Source organism: Engraulis encrasicolus, chromosome 21, assembly GCF_034702125.1.
Source record: "Engraulis encrasicolus isolate BLACKSEA-1 chromosome 21, IST_EnEncr_1.0, whole genome shotgun sequence".
NCBI lineage: Eukaryota > Metazoa > Chordata > Actinopteri > Clupeiformes > Engraulidae > Engraulis > Engraulis encrasicolus.
The window spans coordinates 12,257,571-12,285,360 of record NC_085877.1 but is presented as its reverse complement, the minus strand read 5'-3'; the positions used below and the strand labels follow the sequence as shown (position 1 = coordinate 12,285,360).

At 46.7% G+C, this 27,790-nt stretch overlaps 2 protein-coding genes across 3 annotated transcripts in view; one reads left to right on the top strand and one right to left on the bottom strand.

Annotated features, from left to right (window-relative positions):
* Window positions 1-10,731, bottom strand: part of ptch1 (patched 1) — a 101,992-nt gene extending 91,261 nt beyond the window's left edge. The window contains exons 1-2 of one of the 2 annotated variants that reach the window (XM_063186205.1): window positions 10,103-10,731; window positions 8,717-8,909 (exon numbers count right to left, since the gene is read on the bottom strand). In XM_063186205.1, the coding sequence (XP_063042275.1) occupies window positions 8,717-8,909; window positions 10,103-10,270 (361 nt within the window). In that variant the 5' untranslated portion in view covers window positions 10,271-10,731. The remainder of the gene's footprint in view (window positions 1-8,716; window positions 8,910-10,102) is intronic. The other variant, XM_063186204.1, reaches the window with a different exon arrangement.
* Window positions 10,732-24,021: 13,290 nt separating this feature from the next.
* LOC134437546 (uncharacterized) lies at window positions 24,022-26,990 on the top strand. The gene has a single exon (XM_063187030.1). It carries the CDS (start codon window positions 24,141-24,143, stop codon window positions 25,674-25,676), a length of 1,536 nt encoding a protein of 511 aa, XP_063043100.1. The 5' UTR covers window positions 24,022-24,140; the 3' UTR covers window positions 25,677-26,990.
* The last annotated feature ends 800 nt before the right edge of the window (window positions 26,991-27,790 follow it).

Below are 27,790 nucleotides of genomic sequence, written 5' to 3'. Positions count from 1 at the left end.
TATTTTTACATTTTTACTTTACCAGTAACAACAAACCTACCCCAGCAAAAGGGGTCAAAACATGTGGGGTCCAGAATTTGGGCCCCACCTTGTTGGTGTGCTCCAATAGCAGTGCCCTCATGAAGGTAGATTGGTGCAGTGCACACACACACACACACACACACACACACACACACACACACACACACACACACACACACACACACACACACACACACACACACACACACACACACACACAGGCGGTGACCCTGTCTGCTCCAGATCCACGGCACACATCTGAAATGCCTCCAGCTTTAAAGAACCCCCAGGAGGAGATAAAGAGGAGAGAGAGAGAGACAGAGACAGAGACAGAGAGGGAGAGACAGACAGACAGAGAGAGAGAGAGAGAGAGAGAGAGAGAAAATGACAGATGGAAAAAAGAAAGGCAGACTGAAAATAGGCAAAAGCCCCAAACAAATAGAAAGGTAGGCAATAAAAAACAAAGCAAAAGACCCAAAAAAATAAAAATGAAAAATAAGGAAGAGAGGGCCAGTCTCAAAGAAGTAAGAAAGAGAGTAAGCAGAGAGAGAGAGAGAGAGAGAGCGAGAGCGAAAGCTAGAGAGCTCACGGACTAGTAAGACAGAGAGGGACAGTCAGAGAGGTGCTGAGACCAAGAGAGAAGAACGAAAAAGAAAGAAAGAGAGAGAAAAAGAGTGAAAGAAGAGGAGAGGCTCTGACCCGCAGCTGTGGCACAATGCCCCCACGCAGCCCTCCCTGACCCCTGACACAAATTTTACACCACAGCTGCCATTTACGCCCCCCCCCCCAACACAACACAGCACCCCCCCCCCCCCCCCCATCCCCCCCTCCCCCAAACTTACACCCCATTCCCCCTCCGCACCCCCATTACCATATGTATGGGCCCGCTCGCAGCTAATTATGCTAATCACCTGTCCAAGGGCAGCGCACGGAAAAAATGGGTGTATTTAGCAGTCCACTGCCTACCAATGCAGCTTACCGCAATCCAGGGATGTACATTCAGGGCCAAGTGAATGGCCAGATTTTTCCACATTGCTGGTTTCATTCAGGGGCCTCCTCCTCCACCTCCTCCTATCCACCATCCTCACCAACACCAACACCCTCCCCTTAAAAATAACTATTCAAATCAACTGTGTGTGTGCGTGTGTGTGTGTGCGTGTGTGCGGGGGTGGATGTGTGTGTGTGTGTGTGTGTGTGTGTGTGTGTGTGTGTGTGTGTGTGTGTGTGTGTGTGTGTGTGTGTGTGTGAGTGTGTGTTGGAGAGGGAGTATTTGTGTGTGAGAGAGAGCTGAAAAGAGAGAAAGTGAGTGTGTTCGTGTGTTCGTGTGTGTGTGTGTGTGTGTGTGTGTGTGTGTGTGTGTGTGTGTGTGTGTGTGTGTGTGTGTGCGTGCCTCAATGGGAGTGACAGATAAAGAGAGAAAAAGTTTGTGTGCAGGCATCTCACGCAAAGTAAGATATCAGTTCTTGTAGACGTGCACTTTTTTAGATTTGTGTCAAACTCAATATTCCAAATTACATTCAACATTACAACACATTTTACACCAAACTAACATGTTATCAGCAACTAGTACCACACTAAAATGAACATTATCAACGTTTGATGCTATTCCACTTGTGGCTTCCCAAACTTGGCTACAGCAACTCATTTACACTGAAGTGTAAACTTACAACCGCTACCGTATTTGAAAAAAAAAAAACATTATCACTCTCTCACTGTGCTATTTCCAGTTTCTGCAATACTTATTACATATTATTAGTTAATATTTTGCTGCATTTGAACATGTGTAAGTAGAACTCTTAGCAAAAGCAAAACGCTTTTCTTTACTATTTTTTTCATAATTTTCATGGCATAGCCTATCGATGTCTCGTCTTATTTCATCTTTTGTTCCAGAAAGTCGGTTACTTGACAATTAATTGAGAAATGCAAAAAGATAAGTCTTCTAATCTACAGTTTATACTCCCCTCACCCGGCCAACAGAAACGTTCAGCTCCTCCTCACCCAAAAGGCGTTTCAGGAGCCTATAGACTGAAAAGCAGCTCGTTCAGGAAACCGGCAGGTTCAGTCAGGAACAGCGTCATCCCCACAGCAGGTCACCCTACTGCAAGGTGTCCATACATGATCTTCACTACCCCCTCCTTTCCAGCACCTGTTGACTAGGCTCCTGTCAGTACTGTTGCAATCTGCAATTGTTCATAGTTTTAGTGTACTCTCTCTATAGGGGTGCAGGGGTGTCAAACTAATTTCGGTCAAGGGGCCACATGCAGCCTATTCGATCTCAAGTCGACCGGACCAGTAACGTCATTGCAAAATATCATGATTTTCAGCTTCACATCGGAATCGCTTTGCTAGTCAATCATTTTGAGATTAATGGCAGCAGGTATATCAGGAACATTGACTGTAAATGGCAAGCAAAAGAGGCATATTTATTTTCAAGTAATGAAAACCTGAAATCTCAGACACCTGCACCTAATTTGTAATAGACTAGAGATAACTTATGTTTCTTTTTTCGACATTCATAGTTTTTTTCCCCTTGAACCACCTGGCGGGCTGCTTCCGGCCCCTGGGCCTTATGTTTGATGCCCCTGTTCTAGAGTCGTATAAGAATTGTACATATAAAAAATATATATTTTTTAAATGATCTGTACATATTCTATACAAGCATCTAGTGCACTAGTTGTGTGTTCGGCACATATACCTATCCATACTTGCAATAGAGGTAAAACAATTGCATTTATTCTGTCTGTGTGTAGAGGCATTTTTCCCTTTTTCAGGCATTTTTCACTTCTGCTTAGATGCTAAACTGCATTTCATTACTCTGTATTGCTACAAGTGTAATATCAATAAAGTTGAATCTAGTCTAATGTGATATTGTATGGTCAGGAGTAGGCACACTATCTGACCAAGTCTTTGCATGTCATCACTGTGGCCATCTGGTCATGCTAAAAACACAAGCACACACACTTGACAGGGTATACGTATATCTAATACTAATTGGCATGATCATTCTGAGCAAAAAGAAAAACAACTTTCTTAAAGAATCTACCTTATTATTCTTCCCTCCCCCCCCTCCACCACCAGAGAGGCCTTATGGGGACCGGCTTCCTATTCATCTCATGTGGCATGTGACAATAAGGGGACATTTCCATCAGCCATTGTCGGGGCTTAATTAGTGACAATTGATTCGATCACAGCAGATATCTCGGGGATGTGAAATGCGCGCTGATTGTTGCAACACGTGTCATCAAAGACGGCCCTGCGGACCTCTTGCTGTGTGCCCATTTAAAATTCAGTTGCCGAGAAGTCGCTCCTCTCTCGCGCGCTCACGCTCGCTCTCACTCGCGTACAACTCTCTCTGTCACACTCGAGTCAACTTGATCTAGAAAATTACGCAGATCATGTGGCCAATCCATATAACACTGCAAATGTTGTGGTTTATGTTCAGCACTTTGTAGACTCAAATGCGGACCCTACTATAGAAGCCAATATGTTTATGTTTGTGTGTGTGTGTTAGTGTGTGTGTGTATGGGCGATGAATGAAGATGTTCATTGTGTCACGATGCACCATTATAACCTGATTTGATTCGTAAGGTTATTTCAACATCACGTCTTTGATAAAGAATAGTGCAAGAACAGCAATCTAAGAGAAGTATTGGTAGCCTAAGTGTGTTGCATGGTAAAAGTATAGCCTTGGAGCAGCATTAGCATGTTTTTCGCAGCTCCACAATTAATGAGTGGGACATAAAAACACAGTAACAGCATATAGCAAGAGACGCAATCATAAAGTAAGAAAAACGATTTGTGCCATACATGACCAAATGAGTGCGGAGAGAGGAGGGGAAAAAATCGATAGGCTACTTGACTATTTTTCCACCCAAAGTGGGACCACATAATAAAAGCTGCTGTTGGCCGCAACTCTCCTCATCCTGCATCTTAATTTCTCTCTCTCTTTCTTTCTCTCTCTCCCTCTTTCCACCATTTCACACCATCCACACCATACCACCAGTCACTTCTTTAAGGCATTCACGCTGCCAGTGCACTGCCCCCAGTTCCACTCCAAAAGAAACTGGCACTCGCACCAAAACACAAATAACACAACAGCCACTATGCAAGCAGCAGCTCTGGTCGACTCAAGTCTCCCTGCCCCCTTCTCTCTCTCTCTCTCTCTCTCTCTCTCTCTCTTTCTCTCTGGCCCTCGCTCTCTCTCTCTCCCGCGCGCTCTCATTTGCCTCCCGCCCTTCCTCTCTCTCTCCTTTCCTCAATCCCTCCGTCCCTCCCTCTCCCCACAGCCAGAGGAGGGGAAAAGGAGGAGGAGGACTGAGGGAGAGAGAGAGGGAGGAAGGGAGGGAAGGAGAGAGGGAGGGAGAGAGAGAGAGAAAGAGAGCGAGAGAGGGAGGAAGGGGGAGGGCTAGACCACCCAGGTCTGATGGCAAGGCTCACTGTTTACATTGCTGTGCCTCACTCTGTAATACATCTGGCATCCTAGGGTTGGACTCCCAAGTGTGGATGGGAAGGGGGGTGGGGGTTGGGGCTCGGGTTTGGGGTTGTGTGTGGTTGGGTGGGGGAGGGTGGGGGGTGGGGTGGGGGGTAAGGCAGGAGGGGGGAAAAGGGGTCTGTGCAAAGAGACCTTTTCAGAGGAAAAAAATGAGGGGAGCTGGAGAGAGCGAGCAAGAGAACGAAAGCGAGAGAGAGAGAGAGAGAGAGAGAGAGAGAGAGAGAGAGAGAGAGAGAGAGCGAGGGAGAGAGAGAGAGAGAGAGTGGGGGGCCAGGGGGGCGGGTGCAAGGCGAGGGTAGGTGAGCGAGTGAATCTCTCACAGACGTTTTTTTGTGCGTGTGCTCTGGTTTTCAAATAACACCGGCAGCCGAAGGTATGCAGAACATAAACACAGGGGACTCGGAGACTTATCACAACGCCAGTAGTGAATGGGAAATGCACCATTTGTTCGGGCCCTGCAGAAGAGGCGTTGGGGCTATCAACAACTTCTTCCCCCCACTAACTTTAACCTTCTAAAACTTTAAAACTTTTAAACCAAATAAGGGACGCCGTCTAGAAGTTTGTATGTTTCCTGTTAAACAGCGGCCATGTCCACCACAGTTATCACAATGGAGTTCAAAAACTGAATGGGGAAGAAGAGTTTCAACCAAAAACTAGATCAACAGCAACCCATTGAAACAAAGTTGGCAACGCCTGCACAGTAAAAAACAAATCTGTGTTAATTCAACACTTTAAGAATTTATTTAAAATCTTTATGCATTTGGTCCCAGAGTATGTACAGTACTCTCTAAGAGTTGAATTAACACTGCATTTTTACTGAGTGGTATGGTATGGTGTGCTGTGCTGTGCGGTGGACAAGTTAGAAAACTTAAAGCCTGCCAAGAGTTCAATCATAAACTTTGACACTCTGGAAAGACGTCTCTCTTGCCCTCTTCAAGAGATCTACTGCACGTCTCCCAATCATCTCTCACTTGTACACTGAAAGCTTTCCCATACACATCAAAAACGCAAGAGAGGGGGGATAATTCAATCAGATTCCACCATCTTCACCACAGAATGAGGAGGCCGCTGCGTTCTTCTAAACCACTCTCCTCCACATTAAAGAGACGCTCAAAACATGCTGAGCTGATTAAACTCTTCCTAGCCATTTCCAAGAAAGTCAGCCTCTGTCATCCATCGCTGTTTAACTACATACTGAATATTTTTCCCAAATTGCATGAATATAAGAACTTAGCTGAAGTGTAGCTCATATTTACTTTCTTGTGCTTGATGCAAAATAAATATGCATTTATTTGACAGGTGTCTTGTGCTGGATGAAAAACGTTTTCATCAGTTTTGATCCAGACTTAACCTGATTGGCAATGCAGTTTTTCTCCAGGTTAATTTGTGGCCAGTCACGTTGCAATTCAGTAAATAAATGATTCCATATCTGACTGGGAGACTAGGTACTGCTTAAATATACCAAACATAGAATCAATTATCAAATGATAAAATAATAAATAAAAACGATGAGTGAATACAACTTCTTATGAAATGACACTGCCCTCTGCTGGATCAAGAGATTTCTTATCAAAGCTCCATCAATAAAATAATAAAACTAAAATAATTCTAACTAACAACAATAAAATAGCACTGGTTGAGTAAGACCATATACTTCAGCAGAACCCCCCCCCCCCCCCCCCGCCCCCCCCCCCCCCCCCCCCCCCCCCCCCCCCCCCCCCCCCAGGCTCCAACTCCTCACTGGCTTGTAAAATACAATGTCAAGAGTAATTAATAGCACAATAGCACTGGATGTGTAAGACCGTAGCCCTGAGTCTTGTGCTTTTATGCCCTCATATCTTCACCCCCAACCCCCCCAAAGCAGAAAGGCCACCTCCATCCAGGCTGCTGCTCCTCACTCGCCACAGAGGTCGTGGCATGGGTATCGTATGTGGTTTTAAATAGTGGAGCCCAGGCGAGATGACCTGCACTCCTGGGGGGACGCTGCCCGGGGGCCCCTGGACCCCCCACTGACCTCCTCACTCACTCACTCCCTCCATTGCCTGCTCCCTTCTCTAGTCTCGCCTTGCTTTGCACCTCCCTTTCCACATGTGTGTGTGTGTGTGTGGGGGGGGGTGATGGGACAGTGGTGGTGGACACTGATGGGGTCTCATGATTTCTTTAGAAGCAGGGGCATACAATGCATCTCTCGTTCTCTCTCTCTCTCTCATTTTCTATTTTCTCGCTCATTCTATCTTTCTGTCACTTTCTCTTCATGTCCTCTCTCTCTCTCCCTCTGTGTGTGTGTGTTAGTCTGTGTGGTGGTGGGGTGTCCCTCTACAGACCAGCTGAGGGGAAAGGCCTACAGGAAGGCAAATGTTTACGCGAAACCATTTTAATTAAATTCAGACGGTGCTGGTATTTTCTTTAAAAATGGCGTGCTGAAGGACAAAAAAAAAACCACACACACACACACACACACACACACACACACACACAAAAACGTTCGACCTAACTCACTCACTGTATTTAACCCGTGCACCAGACAGACAGAGACAATACAGAATTTTTCTCCACACCAAGTAGATGACCAAAGTGACCATGCCACATGCTAGCCACACAAACTACGATTTTCTCGTCAGTCCTAAGAATACTTTCACATTTAGATTCTTCCTGAGGTTGCCAACGGCTAGCAATTAGCCAACTACTAGGCCTAGTTATGGCACACAATGAAAACATAAACAACCAATGGTTTCAAGGGACAAGACTAAATTCAGTTTTTTTTATACCTCTGCTTGCCTTAGCTGTGGTATGGCCTTTAGTTGCACCATGGGTCAGCTGACCATGTAATGGACTGGAATGGGAATATGAACACATGCCGTACTTTAGTTATTAGTAGGCCTAGTAGACTTCATAGGCAACCAAACCATGTAACTGACACATTTCATTATGAACATATGGACATTTAAGTAGGCTATTAAGTCTAAATAACCGAGTGCACAACTGCATATGTGTAGGCCTACTTCATCAGATTTTAAATTTCTCTTTATCACCACCTGATGTAGTAGTAATACAATCTCCTTACTTCTCAACTGCAAAAGTGGCTGAATTGTGCAGGTAGCGGGGCCATCCTCTGGGAGGCATCTTCCCATCAATTACTGAAGGGATGATTAAATTATGTCCATTCAGTTTTCCCACCATTCAAGCTCAGGCATTCATAACAGCAATATGAGGATTACTGTAATCCGTTTAAATTGAGGAGGAATGCCATGTAACAGGGACCCAGGACACATACGCCCTTCTGTGCCTGATGCCAGGCAGCCTTACGTAAATCTGACCTTGAATAGACTCCGGGACGGACCGTTACTTTCCTGAATGTCACTTGGAACTTCAATGAGCTCTCACAACACCACCAACTATTTATTTCATGTGAGCATTCTTGCGTGTTTTTACGCATTTGACTACATACTTGCCTAAGAGACCCCGCCTCTCATTTTGCAAACACAGAGATAGTGGAGTAATATATAGTCGAACAGGAACTTTGATCATGTATTAAATAAATCATATGTTAGCCTACTCCTTCTTCATGTCTACACCGTAGGCGTTCTCTATGTTAACTGCTGGAATGTGGATCACAGGCGAAAGCGCAGGTCGCCCCTCCCCCATTCAAAAACTTAAAACTATTCCGATAAAAACATTTTTAAAAGAAATACTATTGCTATACCTTTGACTTGTTCCACTGTTACAATGTGACTGTTTCGGTAACATGTTTCGCGTTCTGCATTTTGTGTTCTTCCCCTTTAAACCCCAAGACATCTTTTGGAAAGTTGAAAGCTGTCCAAAACAGGACCACACACAGCCTCTGAGCAACGCGGATCAAATTCAACTGCTGGAGGCAAATACACACTCGCACACACTCACAAAATGGCGGCTTTGACAAAATTTCAGCCCTAAAACTTTCTTTTCATTTGCTAATTACAGTCACATAAATGTTTAGTTTAAAGTAGCAATGCTGCCTCGCGCACATACGAATTACTCGTCACGTTTCCATGCATTAAACAATAGACTAAAATAAACTGTTTTCACGTTTGATCTGGACTTCTGCCAGAAGCTTTACAATAAACAATTCCACTGGCTGGCACGGAAGACCCCCCACCCAACCCACTGTATACTTGAGTTAAGATGAAATAAACAGCGCACAAAATAACAGAAAGTGGTTCTTACCTTCTACCCATAGTTTCTCCACGTCGGTTTCTAGATTAGCTGCCTTCAAGCCAACAGCGAAAGCTCCAAATATTAAGAGGCCGACAACTAAAAACTTCCCACAGTTTTGTTGTATGTAACACCCCAGTTTAAACAAAAGTCTCTGAAACTTTGCTCTCAGCCACAGCGGTGCTTTTCTTCCAGTCGCCTTCCCCTGCGACGAAATAAGAAATGACCAACATTAGTCTACTAGTTTGAAATATGTTAGTCTGGTACAGTGTTAGCCTACTTAATTGAGCCAATTGTTTGTTTGGTTATAAAGGTGTTATTACGCAGGCGGTTGGAGATAGCCTAAGCTACTTCAAGTTGTACAGTTGCTGACACTAAACATTAGATGCAACATGTTAGTAACCCACGCCAAAAGTCATCAAAGTTTATTACTGGTACGCGCAGATGTCACCTATATTGTGAAAGCCATTCTGACTAACAACAAGTATGATTAGCATTGTGTTAGGTGCATCTTGATACTCTTATACGACAGCAATACTTCCCTGTATTGCATAAATATACTACTGAATGAACTGGGTGGATAGAGAGAGACACTTCAATCTCGACCACTGGGAATGAATCACTGTATCATTTTCAGTGTGCTGAATGATAGCTGAGTGCTACATTATCGCAGTTGTCAACAGTAACATTACAGTGATACAAATTAAATAATTCCTCTCAGAACGCCAATGTAGCGAGTCATCAGACGATGGTGCACGTGGGTTACACAGGTACACCACCTCCCAGATGCATTGCCATAGCGTCAAGGGACGCTGAATGATGAGAGTTGGAAACTGGAGCAGCCATCACGGACTGGGAGTTACGACAATATTTGTGAACGGAAGAGGGCAGCCACATGGATTTTTGCTTCAGCTGTGAGGGAAGAAAACTTGCCCACTCCCGATTCAAATTACTATCACACATTTCTGAGGAGTTTAAGGCTTTCTGGGGAGTTTTCGAAGTCTAGCACGAGGCTATCTAGTAACTTGCGAGTAGCCTCGCCAAACTACAGACGGCTCCCACACTGAGTAGACGTACAATTGCATGCCTTATGCTATACCCATCATTCTCCTCTTGTCTTAAATATAACCCACTCTTCTCTTTCGACTGGGCGTCTACAACTAAACAATCAGCTACGTTCTAATGCAAAGGACACTTTACGCATCTCCACGAATGAAAATAAACCCCCAAAAGCGACATCGCAAGCGTAAGTGTGCCACATGCAAACTTCACTCTCTCGACACTCCATGCGTCCCTCTATAGCTATCCCGTTACCTAGCGACTTGGTAAAGGTTGGCCAATTTCTCTGCCTATCCGCAACTTAAGGACTGCACTTGAACAGGTATAGAGGAAAAGCACCTGGGATATTTGCTCCAACGCAAAAGCTGCATCACAGTAACTCGGTCGTTGCAAATATTCCAAATCCAATGCAGTTGTATGGTAGATCCCCCTATTTCTCCGTGTTAACCTCGGCCGATCGGGGTCCCTGTTTTCCTGCTCAGAGGATACATTAACAGCCGAGGCCATGTTGCAGAACTTGCGCTTTGCTGTTCGTTAACCACGTTAGTATATTGTACCGCAAGCGCTTTTGGATATCCAAAGGAAACAAAGTTTCTCTCTTGGTGATCTCAGATCCACAAAGTACTTCATACTCCTGTTTGGGACGGCGAGTCAGAGTCTGCGCCTTCCATTCCAACATTTCGCGATCCGGAGGTCTCCAACTATTCCCACGTTCACAGTTTTCCTAAAAAGCTTCTGATATCAAAACACAAAGCGGAGATGGTGCTTTCCATCAATACAATGGCAATGTCGATGGCTCGGTGGTTGTAGCATTCTGAGCGCTCTTCCTCAGGCCGCGGGACACGGCGATCTCTGGGATTCAATAGATGAGAAAAAAGAACACTCTCCATTCGGGGACGGAGGAGGAGGGGTAAGGTAAAAAAGAATCGAAAGCCCGCCTCCAGGGCTGTCAGATGGCCGGACTTTCTTGGTTCTGATTGGTTCCAGAAGGGCAAAAATTACTCAGCAAACACGACTATTATTAGCTGCTTAGCAACAGCTCACCAAAGTAGAGAGACCACCCAAGTGGAGAACTCTCGTGTGTTCATCTCAAACTTCAGGGGAGCCTTAAAGCTACCTCGGCCCTATCCGCTTTTGCTAGGAGGTCGGCGCACAGTTGAGGTTCTCGGACTGGTTTTGGGGCGTCGTTTTATGTCGGTGAACAGAGGGAAATATCTGAAAACAAAATGCCTCGTGGTCTGGAGGGCCGTTTCCCCCCTTGCAGCTGTTTGGCGTTTCCAGCTTTAAAAATAATAGTGGCCACTGGCCTCAAGTTACAACGAGCCCAGAGGAGGTCCAAAACATCTACTCTGAAGCCACACAGCATGGACGAAACGGTAAATGAGGGCCTTGAGAAATTTCTGAAATCAAAGTAGACAAGGTAGGCCTACTAGACTTGGCCAACCTAAACCCAAAATCCCAATGCAACACAGACAGTAGGCCTATGCAAAGTAGGACTTTTCATATCGTACCTTTTTGCATGATAATGCATGTTAATAACAAAGTAATAACAAAGGAATGCAATGACAAGGACTAGTAATAACTATTCAGACTATAGTAAGATAGAGATAATAATAATTAATAATACAATGGATAATAATATTGTTATTTGCTTTTTTCTGTGGCAATAGGAAGTGGGCCTCTTGTCCATATTGGACATTTCAGCATACAGAGAACAAGAAGTGGACACACTGTCTCACTTGAGGGGCCCACCTTAGACAACCAACCCACATGCATGTGAGTGCATTAGGCCTACTGCGTTATTTCGGCCAATCTAAATGTGCAGTTGCATTGCTTACACTACCCCTCACATGTCACTGCCCAAAGATGCAACATTATTTTATTCAGCTCTTTCCCAGATCAGCTAATCGGGGCACTGGTATGCTTACATGTTGTTTGAAACGTCTCAGAATGCTCCACACAAGCTGAAGGTAAATGTGATGATCTTAATATTTGCAAATCAAGATATTTAGATGATTTAAGTATTATACTATTGTAACTGAAGGGTTTTTCCGCGCAGTCAGTCTCCCTTGGGTCTCGAACTCGCCACCTCCTAAGGAGTCTTCACATAAGCTCGGTGCGAACCGAACTGCGTCCCACTGAGGCGTGGCTTCACTTTTTTTTTGCATTTACCCCGCCCATCTTCAGTTCTAACAGGGGCGATTTTCGAATCGTCTCAGACGTAGTTCAGAGCGTACGGAAGTGCGCACGCACTTTAAAAATCACTATGGCTTTTGTACCACCTGTTTTTACAGTAGAATAGACAATTGGAAATTGGTCAAGCAATTATGCTCTGTAAAGCCAAGGAATGAGTTGTCAATCACCATAGTTTTTTGTGCTGACAGCATTATCGGCCTGTCTTTTAAAAAGCCTAATAATAGGCCTAGCTATCAGTGACGTGCGGTCAAGTTTATGGCTGGTGAGGCACTGACTTTTCCAATATCAGATTTTCACAATAATTCTACAGCTAAAGTATAAGGAAATTTTAGAAAATTTGCCAAATAGGCCTACCGAGAAGTTTCATATGTCATAGCTTTCTTAACATAAGGTAGGCCTACATATTAAAACATGCTACATTTCCGTAGAGAAAATGCTATTAGATCTCTCTCTCACACTCAAACTCACACACACACACACACACACACACACACACACACACACACACACACACACACACACACACACAGGATTCAAACAGTGGTCTCACATAAACCACACAGCACCAAAGTGGACAAACAGGAGCATCACGGCGGATGCTCAATGAAAAACACACACACACACACACACACACACACACACACACACACACACACACACACACACACACACACACTGGATTCAAAACACAGTCTCACATAGACCGCTGAGCACCACGGCGAACAAACCAGTGTGATAGTTTTTGTGATACGCACCGGATTCTCGTGCAAATGTACATCTACTTGTACGAGGCTACGGCAAGCGATGTGGGACAAAGGTGTGGCAGGAAGCGAATGTCAACATAAACAGAGATTACACAAGCTTCGATATGGTCACCAAATATTTTGGGACTGTCATTTATGTTATGCCTACACTTTGGAATTAGATCAGAGTCTTGTTGTCACACGGGTATATTTGATTTACCTCAACGGTACCCTGTACTCAACTTTAATCGGTCTACCCTACAAGCAGTTGTGCATGCTAACGATACTTTAGCCGGTGCTGTTCATCCAAGCCACATCTATTCGAGACGCCCCAAACTTCTCCAAAGCAATCTGGCATTGAATATGAGTAGCCGAGGATTTGTGTTTCGTTAGGCTCCTTGGTAAATTGTTAAGTCACAAAATCCCATGCTAATGGTCTTCCACACATTCTCGCCGGTTGCAAACAAGACACAGGGGAAACAAAAAATATTTTCTGTTGTACCACTCACTTTGAAATGATCGGGTCGTTCTAATCTTCTGACCGGTCACCTGCAGCAGCAAACCCTTCAGCTCTGTCGGTCCTCCATTCTTTATCACATCTTTTTTACCTTGGAAATCCAACTTTGAGAATGCTCTTAGTTTCATTATGAAATCCACTTCCATGGTAGCAGTCAAAGTGAACAAGCTAGCCAACACTAATGACACCGACTGACTGTATTGTGAACTTCAGATTCGCTATGACGTAACTGGCCAGCAAGACTCTCAACGCCAGAACGAGGCTGCGGCCAGGCTGCTGCTAGCCGCGCCACTGTATCTTTCAGTGGGCGTTATGCCAAAGCATTCAGAGTAAAAAAATGATAATCACACATAGAAAATAGTAAAAAATTATCAGGAAAATGAGGGCACACCATACATACTTCTATTAAGTGTATAAAAACGATTAATACAATATTACCAGGTTGCCTACACAGAACGAGCAAAATGGCGCATGCGCTCAAGCTTGTTAATGAGGGATTGCGCAATCCGGGGTGAGGCAAGCTCGGAGCTGCCCCAAATGCAGCGTATTCCAAGCAATTTGACATGAAATGGGCAAATACTACGATTTTGGCCACGAAAATGATTGAAAATGATTGAAACTGTTTAAATACTGCACAAATGGTCGTTATGGTGCAGATATTCGAAAACAATAGTTGTTATTGTTACTATTATTCACATTTACTGCATCTCATCATTCTCATGTGGGGCTGGTGAGGCAGTGCCTCCCCTGCTGTATTGGAGTGCACGTGCCTGCTAGCTATCATTTCCATTAATCCATCGGAAGCTCCAAGCCTCCTTGTGAGAAGGCGTTTAGGCGGGAGAAATATAAACATGCACCGTGCAAAAAAAGTCTTCATAACACACTAATCAGTTCACAATGAAATTCATTCAGTTTCATTGCACATTGGTTTTCATACATGGGGTCTGCTACGGAGCATCTCGCTTGCTAATTTGTTCATCGTGACTGTATGTAGCAATACAGTGTCAGTGTGAGTTTCTATTAGCCTACTACAGGTTGCTTCCTTCATGAGCCTCGATGATCACGTCCTTCTTAAAACATGCTTTTAATAGCCTAACTATGGCAACAGATCATGAAAATTGTGAGGGATCAGATATAGTTCAGACAGGGATAGCTCGCTCCCCTTTGATAGATGCATGCTGCCACAAAAGGGGAAAAAATCAGTGCGACCAATGTTAATATTGCGAATGCAACATGCAGGCAATGAGCGTGATATGCATTAGATTTCACTTAGAGAGAGGAAGAGTGTGCACGCTGTGAAATTATGCTAAACATTTTCCTGAAAGTAGTTTTTGGACGACGAGGTGTCTGGCTATTCAGAGGGAAGGCAGTTACTACGGCTAAAATCTACAGTCCAACCTCAATATCCAATGCCTACAATTCACAAGAAGACTTGCAAGTAAGTAATGAGTAACTGTTGTCGTTTTGATGAGGACTCTTTCGCTTGTGTTATGTTGTGCATGGTGTGAAAGCTTGACCATGACCGCTGTATTAACGCAGCTGCCTACATGGGTTCAGAGTTCTGCTACAGTATGTAAACGCGTACCAAAACAGTACCGTCACCCCCCAACAACTTTCATGAATATCTATGACGCCAGAACCGAACGCAGAACTGTAGTGTAAAAATAGCTCTAGTCAACAAATTGGTTCGGGTATGGGAGGCACAGTACGATACCGCTGAGCTAAAGGACTAGTCCGAAAGCTCAGCGTTACTGTATGAGGCTTCAGGATGGAGGTTTTCTAACGTTCCACACCACACTCTGCTAGTTGACCTCCGTTACACTCACCCTCCTAAAGCTCACTCCCATCTGGGTCATGGCACCAGTGTAACTGATGTGTTCCTGCGCAGTTAGTCCCCCTTGGGTCTCGAAATCACCATCTCCTAGTCAACACATCGGTTTGGGTATGGAAGGCACAGTACAATACCGCTGAGCTAAAGGCCCAGTCCGAAAGCTCAGCGGTACCAATACTGTATGACGCTCTGCTAGTTGGCCTCCGTTACATTATGAGCACACCAAAAGCTACACAAAGCTCAGAACCTGTTGCTTAGAATACAATAACCTGAAACAAAAGAGGCAAAGTAGGATGGTTACAAGCAGAATGCAAGCATTGCGACATTCTCATTGGCTGCTGCGGCTGTTCATGTCTTAACTCACATAAGTTCAACTACAAACTGTCACTCATGTCACTCAAATCGCCTCTTGTCACCCAAATCACTTTTGTTGCCAGCTCATCCACAAAGTCAATTACGTTATCGAGTTCGGTGTGTTTGTGGAATTGAGGTCCTCTTATGCTGCTTCGCTACTTTGGGTGTTGCGAAGGGGAGTAGAGTTGCCCAGCGGTACTTGAACCCGGACGTCCTGGGGTACTAAACTGGGGTTCTGACCGCTACACCAAAGAGCCAGGCTCCTTGGCATGACAGTCAGAACACACCCACAACCCTAGTGATGGTCACTCCATCACACTGCCTTCCCCTTCGGGAAGCACACCCGTGCGCTTCACACACTTATGGTGTCCCTCACGCAACTGCACATCATGCTTCTCCCATCCAGTGTGCCCCATCATCAATGCTTCACCCATCACTGGGGTTCCTCATCCTGGGGATCCCTCACATGGAATTACGGCTCTCACACAATGGGTATGCTTCCGATGGCCTCGCAGTAGCCATCCCACTTCTGACACCATTTGTAGCGAAGGGGAGTAGAGTTGCCCAGCCGGTACTCAAACTCTGACCTTCTGGGGTAGTAAACTGGGGCTCTGACCGCTACACCAAAGAGCCAGGATCCTTGGCGTGACAGTCAGAAAACACTCACAACCCTAGTGAAGGTCACTCCATCACACTAGGCTTCAACCAGCAATCTTCCAGTTCACGGTCCAGTTTGGGCATGGGAGCATGGGAGGCACAGAACAATACCACTGAGCTTAAAGTTCCAGACCAATAGCTCAGTAGCCTGATTATCATGACTGTCAAATCTCTTCGAGACTTGGTCTGACCAAGAGCATAACAACAAACATTCTCAATCGGCATGGTTGACCCAACTCCCCTGGGGTGGATTTCTCAAAGGGGAAGTAGCTAGTCGGTTAGCAACTTTGCAGAGTAGATACTATAAAAGTTGCTAACTCCTGTGTCTCGAATGTTAGCACACAAAGTAAATACTGCTTGGAGTAATGTGCACTCTGAAGTAGTGGTGACTTTGAAAGTGAGGCGCCTCCTATCCGTATCTCGACAGTGAAGTTGAAGTACAGCTGGAGTAGATCCATTGAGTCCAGACATCACCTCAGCCACCCCAAGTAACACACAGCTAGTCTACTTCAGAGTGTGACTCCACCCATTAGCTAAACTTGTAGTACATATTTGACCACAAATGTGTCAATATATTTTAATCCTGTGGTGCAAAAGCGATGAAAATCAATCGAAATGCACACAAAGTGATGATACAGCTGCGAGAGTGTTCAGAACACAAATTCACGTCATGTCATTTGTTCGTGAAAAAAAATCGTCATATCCTTGGAATCTGATGAATCCCACACTAATAATATACTTTTAGCTGTATACCGATTGAATTGCGTCTCATTTCGATGTGTAATTTGTGAAATATTTAGATAAGAAAGTATCGGTTACTTCCGGAAATGCGCTGGCTTAGGTGTGAAGTACTTAAAAAAATTTGGCGCGAATTTCATTTCATAGCCTAGGGGTATTTACGCTTGCCTATCAATGGGAAGACACGAGCCACGGGGGTTCGAAACCAGTGTGGAGCATGTTGACAACAACTCGTGAAATCGTGTTTTGGACCCTACAGTGTAACACATTTTCCCTTGGCACGTGTGTGTTGGTAATGCACAACATAAATTATCTATTTCTGCCACATATTTCCAAAATTGTGGCATTGCAACCATGTGGATTCGAACCGGTGTGGCTTCTGTTTTCCCATTGGAATGCAAGCGTGAATACCACTAGGCTATGGAATGAAATCCTTTTTAGGCATATGACACTTTAACACACGATTTTCTGGGAGTAACCACAACTTTATTGTCCACATATTTTACAAATTACACCTCGGAATGAAACGAAATCCAATCGGCATGCAGATAATACTGCATTATTGGTGCGGACGGTGTCAGATTGTAATGCCACGGCCGTGTTTTTTCACAAAGAAATTACAAGGTGTGTTGTGGAGGAAACAGCGGAGTCACGGTGTCGTGACATCCAATCAAATGTGCTGGTGGTGGTTGTACACTATTGCTTTCTACTTCACGCACTGAATTTAGGAGGAAACAGCTGAATCATGACTCAGCAATCATGCTTATCTCTTGTTGCTTCTTTGGTCACGCACTGCAATGCCAAGAAAGTAAGTAGCGGTGTGGACTCAGGAAAGTAGCCGCACTACTTTTGGCTTACTGTGGGAATAGTAAGGTTTCGAGAAATGCACGGATTTCGCCTTGAAGTAAGTAGATAACTACAAAGTACGTCTGTAGTTCAAAGCTAACATTGCGGAAACGCACCCCTGGTTTGCTGCTGGTCGAGGGCAGAAAAGGCTGAGCCAAAGTTTAAACCAAACATTTTCTTTGTCCCAATAGAACGTCTCTGCTTAAACCACGTCACTGCCTTGAACACACCTCTAACCAGGATTGTACAGGTAGCTGTTAATACCTGCTGAGCATTGCTGCCTATCGCACCTCCTCCGGTGCCCATGGGTCAGCGAGAGAAAATAAGACTTGTGACACAAACATCTTTATTGTATCAATTACTAGACAAACATAGGGAATACACATTCATAATGCATGCACAGGAGGTGCCTTCCTCAACCACCTTCGCAGGTAGCTGTAGCCTTACGCCAGAAGCAGATGTCGTCAGGTGGTGTCCAGCCTTCTCTGCGATGTTTCGGCCCTGAACCACAACACCGCCAACTCCAGCCGGTGGGCCGACAGTGAGTGGCCAGTCTCACTGCCCATATGCTCTTGGCGTACAGCTCACACCAAGAATACATACGTTCCATACATTTGATAAGCATTAAAAAAAAACAGGAAAAATAAGGCAGTTGAGCTGTTTGGCGTTGGCTGCTGGCTTTAACCCCTTCCTAGCAGCTGTGCTCGGGTGCGTTGGTTGCTGGGGCGGCAACAGTGCTGAGTGAAAGGTGCACAATGCGATGAATGCTTACTGACAAGTTGTTTGTGAGGCAGTTGAGCTGTTTGATGTTCGTTGGCTGCTGGCTTTAACCCCTTCCAAGCAGCTGTGCTCGGGTGCGTTGGTTGCTGGGGCGGCAACAGTGTTGAGTGAAGTGCCGAATGCGCAAGGCGGTTGGGAGATAGGCTTGCTGTTCCCTGCTGTCTGGGGGTTAGGTGTTCTTCCCCCAGTTTCTGCCCTTCCTCCGCAGTGAGAGCCAAAAGCTCCCTTTCTCTGCCTCCTCTGCCAGTTCCTTTGTTGCCTTCTTAAAGGATAGCTCCGGCTGTGTCAAAATGGCTTTGGAGGTATGTTTGAAGAGAGAGAAACATGTATAAATTTGTCTGGCTCATGAATCTTGACTATCTGTGAAACTGGTCGCAACACCGCGCGTCTTTGCCAGCAAGCACTCTGTTTTGGGAAGGCATACAGACAGTGGTGCAGTAAATGTAGCCCACTACAGGAGATAAATAAACTTTCAAAACAAACTAGCGCGGGATGCCAAGTGAAATTGTGAGCGACCTGAGGCATTCGAGGATGTTGATGTCAAGCATGCTAGAGTAGTTTCAGTGTAGTAAAATCTGTCTAATTGACGAGGGCACACGAGGTCAGATGGCGGACCATTACGCAACGGAGGAGGGCTACGGAGGAATTTTATAAAGTCCTACTAGAAGTGCTCTTACAGATGTAAGTACACCACCAGTGGTATGATATTACAAAGTTGAATCCATGTTATATCATACCGTGTTGCAATTACTTTGTAGAGTAGTCTACCTGTACTCTCCATACAACTCTTCAAATCAGCTGCCTGCACACACGGTAGTCGCGATCCCTCAGGGTTTTTATGTCAGTTTCGTCCACTTCTGATGCTATTAGCCATTCCCGTAATATGGCTTGTTTAGACAGTGACAGTCGGTGAAAACTGTCTGGGTTCCAGCTTTTCATTTTACGGCCGCAGCCGGGATAAGAACACACGCGGACCATGTTTACTTAGCCACCTGATGGAGTAGCCTGCATCCGGGTCAGACTAGAGAGTTGCAACAGTAATACACCTCTTAAAACACTGGTCGGTGAAAGACTGTGGTTCGATGATCTTCTCTGTGCCTCGGTTTGATTGACGAGACCTTTGTGATGAAGTGTGTAGCGTTTTTGAGGTTGTTTAAAGCGGGGAAACATCAGAAAATAATATTTACAAATTGGCCCCGCTGTGATGCATTGGCTGCGTTATTCGCCAAAAAGCTTAAAATAAGCTAACTCCATAACGGCGCGGCATTTCTCGGAATGGCTCATCATTAGATACATTTTGGGGCATGGGAAATCGATGGTGAAACTTTCATTTTACGCCGGAGCTATCCTTTAAGCCTTCTTCCGGTGACTCCCACGTCCTTTAGGAGGCGTATAGTCGACAACCCCATAAAGCCTCTGCATCCAACCTCCACTGGGTAGATGGTAGTCTTCCAACCCGCATCTCGGCACTCAGCAGCCAGATCAGAGTAGTTGGCCTTTTTCCGCTCGAAGGCAACCTCGATCCCTTTCTCCATTGGCACGGTGAGCTGAATGAGGGCCACCGCTCTTGCCTTTGTGGACCACGCCACTATGTCTGGGCGGAGAGATGTGGTGGTAATCTCTGTGGGAAACAGAAGCTTCCTGTCCAAGTCGACCTTCATGCTCCAATCCTGGCCGGGACTGAAGGGCCTTGATGTTTCTCTTTGCCTGATGCTTCTGATCCCTCCTTCCGCGACAAAGGTGGTGGGGTCCTCTGTCAGCGATGGTATTCTGCTATCCTGTCTGCACTCCTCCTGTACTTCGGTTAGCTTTCTCAGAACTTGGTCGTGGCGCCATCTGTAGTGGCCTTGTGATAGCGCGATTTTGCAGCCTGACAAGATATGCTGGAGGCTTGCATTGGGAGCATTGCAGAGTGTGCAACACTCCTCATTTCCAAACCACTGGTGGAGGTTCCGAGGACAGGGGAGCGTGTCATAGGTTGAGCGTATAAAGAAGCTGAGTCTTGCCTGTGGGATATTCCACACGTCTGACCAACTGATGTTCCTGTTTGAGATTCCCTCCCAGGTTGTCCAGCTTCCCTGCCGTCCCTGAGACACAGCCTTGATCTTGTAGCGGTCTTCCTCCATCCTCGTCACCTTCGCCACCACCATCTCTTTCCTTTCCTTGCGGTGGGCCTTGGACCAGAATCTTGGTCCATCTCCCCATCCTAGGCCTGCTCTACCTACCTGCACTCTGCCCATGATTTCCTTGTGCTGCAGCCGGCTTACAGCTTGGTCGACCTCGGTCTGGGCGTTCCACTTGCGGCCAGTCAGGACCCTGGCGTTAGCCTTCCTGACTGACTCGTCTGTGGACTCCCGAAGCTCAAGGACCAACCTGGCCTTCTCTTGCATGTAGCCCAACTGTAGTGACTTCAGTGGTAGTTGCAGCATATTTCTTCCGAAGAGGCCAGCTTCAGATAGGGAACGTGGCAACCCCAACCACTTTCGTATGAATGAGTTGGCTTTCCCATCCATCTTAGTCACGGTTGATGAGGGGATCTCGCTCATTTTCAGGGGCCACATTACCCTCTGGTAGAGTATAAACTGGTAGCACCAAACCTTGTACTTCCCAGAGAGTTGGCTTTGGTCGATCCTTACCAGGCCGTAACATAGCTGTTTCATGAAGGTCTTCCCCATCTGTTTATCAGATAGTTCCGCGGTGTACTGCCTCCCCAGGCTTCTGATGGGTTGCTCGGCAAGAAGTGGTATCTTTTCCCCTCCGACAAGAAAGGTGGTGCAGTCGTTCCTGACTCCTTTCCTAAGTGACAGGCTGCAAGACTTAGAGGGCTTGATCTTCATTCGGGCCCATGACATCAGCTCGTCCATCCTCTTCAGCAGTCTTGCTGTACATGCTGCTGTCTGAAGGAGGGAGGTGACGTCGTCCATGTAGCTCCTTAGTGGGGGGAGCCTCTGACCATTTGGCAGTTTGATCCGTCCGACCATTTGTCTTGCACCGATGAGAATGATCTCAAATGCTGCTACAAATAGTATTAGAGAAAACGCACATCCCATTGCGATTCCGACTTCAAGCCGTTGCCACCCAGTAGTGAAGTCTTGTATGGAGAAGCACATCTGCAGGTTGTTGAAATACTCTGCTACCAGGGTCTTGACACAGGTGGGCATGTGAAAGAAGTCCATGGCGTAGTTGATTAGTTGGTGCGGGAATGATCCATATGCCTTGGCAAGGTCAAGTCAGATGACGTGCAGGTCAGTCTTCTCCCTCTTTGCCTTCTGAATCTGGTCCCAGATCATTGTGGAATGCTCTACGCATCCAGGGAATCCTGGCACCCTTGCTTTCTGACAGTTGGTATCAATATAGCCATTCTCAAGCAGGTATTGGGTCATTCTTCTGACTAGAACTGAGAAGAAGATTTTCCCTTCCACGTTCAATAGGGTGATGCTACGGAACTGGCTGATGTCCTTGGAGTTCATTTCCTTGGGGATGAAGACTGCTACCGCTCTTTGCCACTCAGATGGAATGATTTTCTTCTTCCAGGTAGTTCTCATTAAGTACCTTAGCAGCTCTATTACCTTGGGGCAGTTCTTATAGAGCTTGTAGGGGACTCCATTTGGGCCTGGTGCAGAAGAGGACCTCGCCTTCTCTCGCTGAGCTTGGGAGGCATGATGTTAAACTCAGCTGTTGGCTGTGCCGGCTGGGGTACATATCCTGGTGCTCCAAGGGGGACACTCCTTTGCGGATCGCTGTACTGCTCCCTGACGTGCTGCTCCAACTGCTCGCTGGTGGTTTCAAGCTTGCCAGTCTTCTTCTCTTCCAACAGCTGTCTGGCATGCTTGAAGGGATCCTTGAAGAAACTGGCTCGCTCTTTTTCCTTCCGCCTGTTGCGCTTCCGAATACGTTTGGCTCTGTGAAGTCGAGCTAGTCTTTTCCTGACCTCCTCCCACAAGGCTTTGAGCCCCTCTTTCTCCGCTTGGGTTGCCTTTCTCCAGTTCTTGCGGAGTTGCCGCCGCTTTTGCACGAGTTGGAGGATTTCCTTCTCTCTCCTCCCCTTCTCTCTTAGGGTGGTCCTCTGTCTGGGGACAGCCTCGCCGAACCTGTCCTTGCACGTCTGATATATAACGTCCCCAATCAGATTAAGCTTAGTCTCCGCCCCTCCATGCACTGATCCCTCTAGGGTCTTGATCAGGTCTGCATCCAGTGCTAGCCATGCCTCTGCTTCACTTGACTTTGGCCACTTAATCTTATTTCTTATTGCTGGATTCCTGGACTCTGCGTTTGGCTGTGTTCGGTGTGAGGTGGTGAGGACTGGGTCTTCATGCTCACGTGAGGGCACGTTCTCCACCAGCAAAGCATTAAAAAGGTATACAAATAAACAAGTCAATAATTATGTAGGCTATTGTATACGTCAAAAGGATAACACAAAAAAGCTTTGGGAGCTTGTTTACATTGTGGTCCTTGTGAATGTGCAGTGTGTACTATGTGCTAGTTACAATCAGTGTATATGAATATGTGAGCAAACCAAACACTGAGCTCAGATTGTACCTGCTCTTTGCCTGAGTAGTAGCAGTCATCGCCATCTACTGCATGAGGCGAGCCGCCGAGAGAGGCGAAGGTGAATACGGCTCCGACGCAAGACAGTTCTATGCCGAGCGCCATTTCTATGTCGATGACGGGCTGACCTCTGTTGCTACACCCGAACAAGCGATAGACCTCATCACAAGAACCAAAGAAATGATCGCAGAGTCGAACCTACGGTTACATAAAATAGCATCAAACAGCGAACAGGTGATGGAAGCCTTACCTGAACAAGACCATTCCAAGGACCTGAAGGACCTGGAACTTGGTGTCGATCCTCTGCCCCTCCAGCGAAGCCTGGGCCTATCCTGGAACCTGGAAACGGACAGCTTTACCTTCTTAGTGTCCCGGGAAGAAAAGCCGTACACACGAAGAGGTATCCTGTCCACGGTCAACAGCCTATACGATCCCCTGGGGTTCGTCGCTCCTATCGTAATGCAAGGAAAAGCATTAGTGAGAGAACTGTCAACAGAGCAGGGGTGGGACACTCCACTCGACCCGGAGAAAAAGACTCACTAAAAGCTCTGGAAGACCTGCACATAAAGAGGTGCTACATCCCCACACTACTGACTTCTACTCGGAGGCAAGAACTCTGCATCTTCTCCGACGCCTTCACGGTAGCCATAGGCGCCGTCGCTTACCTGAGGGCAGTCACCGCTGACGGAAAACCACATTTGGGCTTCATCATGGGAAAGTCCAGGCTGGCCCCCCGTCCTGCTCACACCATCCCCCGCCTCGAGCTCTGTGCCGCTGTGCTTGCTGTCCAGATGTACGAGCTGATCAGAGACGAGATGGACATCGATGTGGATGCTGTCAGGTTCTTCACGGACAGTAGAATCGTGCTTGGCTACATCCATAGCTCATCAAGAAGATTCTACGTCTACGTGGCCAACCGGGTGACCCGCATCAGGCAATCTACCCATCCAGACCAGTGGTCCTACACCCCCACGGACCTGAATCCTGCGGACCACGCTACAAGGTTCATGCCGGCAGCAGAGCTATAGCAAAGCAGTTGGTTCTCCGGTCCCAGCTTCCTCACGACCGCCGAGGAGGCGCCAGAACCCAACGTCTTCACCCTCATCGAACCCGAAGCAGACGCAGAGATCCGGCCTGAGGTTGCAGTTTTGTCTACCAGAGCCCTGGATGCTCCTCTGGGCTCTCAGCGCTTCGAAAGATTCTCCAACTGGAAGAACCTCTGCAAAGCTAAAGCCAGGCTTATCCATGTTGCCGCATCCTTCAGAGGCAGTCCACCCAACTCATCGCATAACAGGTGGGGCTCTTTCAAGGACGCACTCACCACAAGCAAGCTGTCCCACGCAGAGAGTCATCATTCGTGCTGTCCAGCACGATGCCTACCACACTGAACTCGAATGCCTCAGAGAGGGCAAAGCGCTTCCGAAGCAGAGTCCCCTCAAGAAACTCAATCTAGTGGCCGAAGAAAGTGACCTGCTCTGGGTCGGAGGTCGCATCTCCTCCGCCCCGAACCTGCCAACGGAAGTGAAGCATCCTCTGATTATCCCACACACTCACCACATCGCCACACTGCTGGTGAGGTACTACCACGAACAAGTAGTGCACCAGGGGCATCACATAACGGAGGGTGCCGTGAGAGCAGCTGGATACTGGATCGTCGGGGGTAAGCGCCTGGTGTCTTCTGTCATCTACAAGTGCGTGATCTGCCGCAAGCTACGCGGGCGCCTGCAAGAACAGAAGATGGCCGACCTGCCTCCCGGCAGGCTCACTCCAGAGCCTCCCTTCACCCACGTAGGCCTTGATGTCTTCAGGCCATGGGCCATTATGACTCGGAGGACAAGAGGAGGAAGCGCTGACAGTAAGCGCTGGGCAGTGATATTCACATGCCTGTCCACCAGGGCTGTCCACTTCGAGCTCATAGAGTCCATGACCACCGACAGCTTCATCAATGCCCTGAGAAGATTCTTTGCCATTCGGGGCCCGGCCAAGCTTCTCCGCTCCAACAGAGGGACTAACTTCGTCCTTGCCTGTAAAGAGCTGGGCATCGACACGGAAGACTCACCAGTTAAAACTTACCTCCATAGCAGGGGGTGCTCCTGGGTCTTCAACCCGCCCCATTCTTCACATATGGGGGGGGGCTTGGAAAGACTCATCGGCGTCGCCAATTGCATCCTGGATGCCATGCTGCTCCAGACCGGACACACACTCCTGATACACGAGGTGTTGAGCACCCTTATGGCCGAAGTCATGGCCATAATGAATGCGAGACCCCTGGTGCCTGTGTCCTCCGACCCCGACGAGCCCACCGTCCTTACCCCGGCAATGCTCCTGACCCAGAAGATGAGCACCGTCTCCGCGCCCTCTGGAAACTTCCAGATGGCTGAGTCGCATGGGAAGCAGTGGAAACACGTCCAGTGCCTCACAAACACCTTCTGGAAGAGATGGAGGAGAGACTACTTATCTACGCTGCAGGGCCGCCGAAAGTGGACCGACGAAAGGCCAAGCGTCAAGACCGGCGACATCGTCTTGCTCAAGGACAGTCAAGCCCACAGGAACGAATGGCCTGTGGGAGTGATCGTCGACACGCTGCTGAGCCGGGACAAGAGGATCCGGAAGGTGGAAGTAAAGATCGTGAGAGACGGAACTGTTAAAGTCCTTCTGAGACCCATCTCAGAGATCGTCGTTCTGCTTTCTGATGAAAGCTAGAAGACCATATCCTTTTGAATCCTAAGTTTTTTGTTTAAGTAAAAGTTTATAGTGGCATATTCGTTATACGCCAAGCGGGGAGTGTTCTGCCTTCCATTTAATTCCATGCCAGAGTTTAGTTTCTCCCACGTAAATCCTATGCTGAATACCGCCACCTAGTGGACTTTCTCGCGGTACTGCGCCTTCTACGCAATTCTACTTCCTGGTTAGTTCCAGTCAGTGGGTCTTTCTCAAAGCCTAGCCAGTATCCTTCCAAGTGCATCAGCCTAATAAGTCACGCCCAGTGATTGGATACCCTTTATTAGTCACACCCAGTGATTGGATATTCTGTAGAGTTCACCAAAAAGTATCCTCTGCATGTACTCAGAGTGAAAGCTCATAAAACAGTTCTGTATGTAACGGAGGCTAACTAGCACAGAGTTGGCGTGGAACGTTGGTAAACCTCCCTCCGATAACCTCATACAGTCTCGTGCCGTTGGGCCGAGAGACTAGTCTCTTGGCCCAGCGGTATCGTACTGTGTCTCCCATTGCCGAACCGTTGTAGTTGACGAGGATGCAGGTTCGATCCCCGAGGGGGGTGAACCGGTGCAAGATGACCTCCGTCACAGTGGTGCCGTGACCCGGATGGGAGTGAGGTTTAAGGGGGAGAGTGTAACGGAGGCTAACTAGCACAGAGTTGGCGTGGAACGTTGGTAAACCTCCCTCCGATAGCCTCATACAGTCTCGTGCCGTTGGGCCAAGAGACTAGTCTCTTGGCCCAGCGGTATCGTACTGTGTCTCCCATTGCCGAACCGTTGTAGTTGACGAGGATGCAGGTTCGATCCCCGAGGGGGGTGAACCGGTGCAAGATGACCTCCGTCACATGTACACCTATTATATATTTTTTAATGTTCTTTACAGACTGCCATGTACAATAATTATACATATTATCAGTTATCAATCATTCAGTCAATAAATAAATCAATTAATCAATCAATTAGAATTGGGTATTTGTATCAATTAGTGGTGGGCCGTTATCGACGTTAACGTGCTGCGATAATGTGAGACTCATCGCGCGACAAAGAAAATATCGCACGTTAATCTATTCACCATAGCGTTCGATTGACAGACGCTTTCAGACTGCCCCCCAGTCGCTTCGCCTCTCCACCTGTTGCCCAGCAGACCTACTAAATATGAACAGTGTTTGCATGCTGTGAACATTAATCTCTCTGCCGTGGTAGGTGTTGTTCTAGTGGTTTTTCATAAGTGGTAGACTAGAGAGACGTTCTTGTTTGAGGTGAAGCAGACATTATTTTGTCGGCTACCAGCCCGACATAGCCTACATTTCCTCACGCATTGCATGTAACACAAACAACAGTCCTGTTCCAGAAATCTTGCCTGTGCCATAATTGCGAAACATTCCGTGTGATATAGGCCTACATTTTGAAGATTGTCAAACTGAAACTGTCAATATCTACCGTACTCTCGCTTAATGTTTGTGTTATGATCGCGCATTTGCGACTCATGTCAGACGGTAATACACCTCGCGGTTGTTGCGCTTGATATGGCCAACCTCGCGGTCGTCGCGCTTGATTTTTTTCTTTTTTTGCAAACTGAATTCATTTGGAGTTGTAACTGCGCTGGCATTCTAACGCAGAGAACAGGTTTAGGCCAAATCGATGTGGGCCAGTGCTTTAGGGTCTAGAACTAGCTCTAGAAATCTAGTAGCCTGGCTCTGACTTTGCTGTACCTGCTGCGCAGCTCCTCCCTCTCTAAAGGAGCCAGTGCCCCTTTTAACAGTCAGTGGCAGATTCATTCTCTCTCTCTCTCTCTCTCTCTCTCTCTCTCTCTCTCTCTCTCTGCCCATTAGAAATGCTGAATTGTTGAGGTCATTTTGTTTAAATAGTCTAAATGTTTGATAGATTTATCTGTATTTGCCTCTACAATTTATAGCACTGTTCATTTTGAAATGTCAGTATATTATGACTGTAAATGCTTCCTAACATATTCGAAACACTTTTCAAATATTGCAGTGATTTTTTTTTCATCACCAAATATCAACCATTTTTTTGATGATGAGATGCATTTTGGAAAAAAGAGATGAGCTCTGGTCTAATGCGCCATCTTAAGAAACC